At 41.0% G+C, this 5,000-nt stretch overlaps 1 protein-coding gene across 1 annotated transcript in view; it reads right to left on the bottom strand.

The window, feature by feature from the left end:
• hectd4 (HECT domain E3 ubiquitin protein ligase 4) overlaps window positions 1-5,000 on the bottom strand; it is a 102,346-nt gene that overhangs the window by 35,874 nt on the left and 61,472 nt on the right. The window contains 1 exon segment of the mRNA XM_030767260.1: window positions 2,157-2,394. Within this exon segment, the coding sequence (XP_030623120.1) occupies window positions 2,157-2,394 (238 nt within the window).

Here is a 5,000-nt window from a genome sequence, read left to right as displayed (position 1 = left end):
CTACAGTATTGTTGTTTGTGCTGTTATTTGTTAATAATAAACATTTTTGCCCTGTCCACATTAAATTTAAACACATAATTATTTCTCTGTTTAGCCCTTCCGTCCAGACTAGAACAGCATTTTTGAAAACGCTCTCTGAGGTGCATAAATCTGAAAACGGTGTATTTTCATTGGAAAGCGGACGGGGAAAACAGAGAGTTTCAGAAACGAGGATGTATGGTCGCCATGACCACAGCGACACCAAAACAAACATGACGGGCGAAACGCAGTCAGTGCTGCTCTGTCGATCGAATTTGCTGATCTGTCTTCAGTTACAGATCATCATACTGTACAATGCACATGCACTGCTCCAACACAGAAGATGAGTTTTATGTTTGCTGTGTTTAAGAGATGGAAAACAACCGCAACAGCGGTTCAAACCCTACATGGAGTGGCCGTTTTGGACGCGACCTGGCCAAACAAGTAGGCGAGTTGGTGGGACAACTTCGTACTTGCGAAACAACAAACACTAAGGTGTTTCAGCATTTTGGTGTGGACATAGGACATTTGGAAAACGGTACAAAAAAGATAGTGTGTACGGAGAAACGTTTTTACCCGGCCTGATGTGGACATAACGGCCAAGGTGAACTGAAGTGTGATGTTCACTGCTGTGAGGGGGATGTCAGACGCCCAAGCTGAGATGGTAGCCTATATATTTCCATAATTTAACAGTGCAATTAAAAAGTATAAATATACTACAGCAATGTGCTGACCAAATGTATTTTGCAGTTTGCCCCTATTGATACTGATTTAGCCCCAAAAAACCCAAATATCCGAAACCCAAAAACCTACCCAACTAACAAATATCCGAACAGATGAATATTCGGGTCCAGCCCTAGTGTGTATGTATGTGTGTGTGTGGTATATGTTTCAGTGTGTGTGTGTGTGTGTAAATGTTTTAGTGTGTAGGTGTGGTACATTATTAGTTTGTGTGTAAGTGTGTATATGATTTAGTGTGTGTGTGGGGTATATATCTCCATGGTTTAGCGTGTGTGTGTGTGTGTGCATGTGTGAGATATATGTTTCAGTGCGCATGTGTGTGTGAATGTGTGTGTATGATATACACTTTAGTGTGTGGGTTTGTGTGTGTGTGTGATATACACTCTAGTGTGTGGGTTTGTGTGTGTGTGTGATATACACTTTAGTGTGTGTGTGTGTGTGTGAATGTGTGTGAATGTGTGTGTGTGTGTGTGTGTGTGATATACACTTTAGTGTGTGTGTGTGTGTGTGTGTGTGTGTGTGATATACACTTTAGTGTGTGTGTGTGTGTGTGTGATATACGCTTTAGTGTGTGGGTTTGTGTGTGTGTGTGTGTGTGATATACTCTTTAGTGTGTGGGCTTGTGTGTGTGTGTGATATACTCTTTAGTGTGTGGGTTTGTGTGTGTGTGTGTGTGATATACGCTTTAGTGTGTGGGTTTGTGTGTGTGTGTGTGCGTGTGTGATATACGCTTTAGTGTGTGGGTTTGTGTGTGTGTGTGTGTGTGTGTGTGTGTGATATACACTTTAGTGTGTGTGTGTGTGTGTGTGTGTGATATACGCTTTGGTGTGTGTGTGTGTTTGTGTGTGTGTGTGATATACGCTTTAGTGTGTGTGTGTGTGTGTGTGTGTGCGCGTGTGATATACGCTTTAGTGTGTGGGTTTGTGTGTGTGTGTGTGTGTGATATACGCTTTAGTGTGTGGGTTTGTGTGTGTGTGTGTGTGTGTGTGATATACGCTTTAGTGTGTGTGTGTGTGTGTGTGTGTGTGTGTGTGTGTGATATACGCTTTAGTGTGTGGGCTTGTGTGTGTGTGTGTGATATACTCTTTAGTGTGTGGGTTTGTGTGTGTGTGTGTGATATACGCTTTAGTGTGTGTGTGTGTGTGTGTGTGTGTGTGTGTGTGTGTGTGATATACGCTTTAGTGTGTGGGTTTGTGTGTGTGTGTGTGTGTGTGTGATATATGATTTAGTGTGTGTGTGTGTGTGTGTGTGTGTGTGTGTGTGTGTGTGTGTGTGATATACGCTTTAGTGTGTGGGTTTGTGTGTGTGTGTGTGTGTGTGTGTGTGCGCGTGTGTGTGTGTGTGTGTGTGTGAGCGTGTGTGTGATATACGCTTTAGTGTGTGGGTTTGCCACGTACGTTGCTGGGCACTGCTGACAGCTGCGATGCGACAGGGTGGACCATGGGACCCGGGGTCAGATGCCACACTGGCACAGGCGTCATTATCACTGTCTGATGCCATGGCAAAGGGCAGAGCCTCGAAGTTGGCACTAATTTCCTCAGACAGGTCAACACACAGGTCAGCCGCATTCCTGTGGGCCTGACCCTCGGCATATGCAAAGGGGCGGCTGCCAAAGTTAGCGTGGATCTTCGTGTTCTGACAAAAGACAAAAGTCAAAAACCATGACACACAGGAAAAAAGTTGAACAACAACACGTGTCAATTTTAATCTACAGAATACCGAGAATCAGCTCCTAATCCACTGTCCTATTTCACTGACCGCTGACTGTATAGTGCAGATTATAGGTCATTATGTTTTATTCATTTATTTGTTTGTTTGTTTGTTTATTTTTTATTATGAATGCAGTTACTTTAATTTATGACGTCAGCTCGGTGTTGATCACTCAGTAGCAGCTGTATTAAATCATTAAAACTGTGATAAAGTGATGGTCATGTTTTTAATGGGTAAAGTGTAGGTGTACAGTATGTTCAGAGCAGGTGTGTGTGTAATAATGTGTGTGTGTGTAATAATGTGTGTGTGAGGTTTCTGTGGGTAAATGTGTGTGTGTGTAATAATGTGTGTGTGTGTAATAATGTGTGTGTGAGGTTTCTGTGGGTAAATGTGTGTGTGTGTGTTATAATGTGTGTGTGAGGTTTCTGTGGGTAAATGTGTGTGTGTGTGTAATAATGTGTGTGTGAGGTTTCTGTGGGTAAATGTGTGTGTGTGTAATAATGTGTGTGTGTAGTTTCTGTGGGTAAATGTGTGTGTGTGTAATAATGTGTGTGTGAGGTTTCTGTGGGTAAATGTGTGTGTGTGTAATAATGTGTTTGTGAGGTTTCTGTGGGTAAATGTGTGTGTGTGTGTAACAATGTGTGTGTGTAGTTTCTGTGGGTAAATGTGTGTGTGTGTAATAATGTGTGTGTGTAGTTTCTGTGGGTAAATGTGTGTGTGTGTGTAATGATGTGTGTGTGTAGTTTCTGTGGGTAAATGTGTGTGTGTGTAATAATGTGTGTGTGTAGTTTCTGTGGGTAAATGTGTGTGTGTGTAATAATGTGTGTGTGTAGTTTCTGTGGGTAAATGTGTGTGTGTGTAATAATGTGTGTGTGTAGTTTCTGTGGGTAAATGTGTGTGTGTGTAATAATGTGTGTGTGTAGTTTCTGTGGGTAAATGTGTGTGTGTGTAATAATGTGTGTGTGAGGTTTCTGTGGGTAAATGTGTGTGTGTGTAATAATGTGTGTGTGTAGTTTCTGTGGGTAAATGTGTGTGTGTGTAATAATGTGTGTGTGTAGTTTCTGTGGGTAAATGTGTGTGTGTGTGTTATAATGTGTGTGTGAGGTTTCTGTGGGTAAATGTGTGTGTGTGTTATAATGTGTGTGTGAGGTTTCTGTGGGTAAATGTGTGTGTGTGTAATAATGTGTGTGTGTGTAATAATGTGTGTGTGAAGTTTCTGTGGGTAAATGTGTGTGTGTGTAATAATGTGTGTGTGTAGTTTCTGTGGGTAAATGTGTGTGTGTGTGTTATAATGTGTGTGTGAGGTTTCTGTGGGAAAATGTGTGTGTGTGTAATAATGTGTATGTAAAGTTTCTGTGGGTAAATGTGTGTGTGTGTGTAATAATGTGTGTGTGTAGTTTCTGTGGGTAAATGTGTGTGTGTGTAATAATGTGTGTGTGAGGTTTCTGTGGGTAAATGTGTGTGTGTGTGTAATGATGTGTGTGTGTAGTTTCTGTGGGTAAATGTGTGTGTGTGTAATAATGTGTGTGTGTAGTTTCTGTGGGTAAATGTGTGTGTGTGTAATAATGTGTGTGTGTAGTTTCTGTGGGTAAATGTGTGTGTGTGTAATAATGTGTGTGTGTAGTTTCTGTGGGTAAATGTGTGTGTGTGTAATAATGTGTGTGTGAGGTTTCTGTGGGTGAATGTGTGTGTATGTAATAATGTGTGTGTGAGGTTTCTGTGGGTAAATGTGTGTGTGTGTAATAATGTGTGTGTGAAGTTTCTGTGGGTAAATGTGTGTGTGTGTAATAATGTGTGTGTGTAATAATGTGTGTGTGTAGTTTCTGTGGGTAAATGTGTGTGTGTGTAATAATGTGTATGTGAAGTTTCTGTGGGTAAATGTGTGTGTGTGTAATAATGTGTGTGTGTAGTTTCTGTGGGTAAATGTGTGTGTGTGTAATAATGTGTGTGTGAAGTTTCTGTGGGTGAATGTGTGTGTATGTAATAATGTGTGTGTGTAGTTTCTGTGGGTAAATGTGTGTGTGTGTAATAATGTGTGTGTGTAGTTTCTGTGGGTAAATGTGTGTGTGTGTGTAATAATGTGTGTGTGAAGTTTCTGTGGGTAAATGTGTGTGTGTGTAATAATGTGTGTGTGTAGTTTCTGTGGGTAAATGTGTGTGTGTGTGTAATAATGTGTGTGTGTAGTTTCTGTGGGTGAATGTGTGTGTATGTAATAATGTGTGTGTGTAGTTTCTGTGGGTAAATGTGTGTGTGTGTAATAATGTGTGTGTGAGGTTTCTGTGGGTAAATGTGTGTGTGTGTGTAATAATGTGTGTGTGAGGTTTCTGTGGGTAAATGTGTGTGTGTGTAATAATGTGTGTGTGAGGTTTCTGTGGGTAAATGTGTGTGTGTGTAATAATGTGTGTGTGTAGTTTCTGTGGGTAAATGTGTGTGTGTGTAATAATGTGTATGTGAAGTTTCTGTGGGTAAATGTGTGTGTGTGTAATAATGTGTGTGTGTAGTTTCTGTGGGTAAATGTGTGTGTGTGTAAT

Source organism: Chanos chanos, chromosome 1 (assembly GCF_902362185.1).
Source record: "Chanos chanos chromosome 1, fChaCha1.1, whole genome shotgun sequence".
Classification (NCBI taxonomy): Eukaryota; Metazoa; Chordata; class Actinopteri; order Gonorynchiformes; family Chanidae; genus Chanos; species Chanos chanos.
Note: the sequence above shows the minus strand (reverse complement) of the source record. Positions and strands in the feature narration are given on the sequence as shown.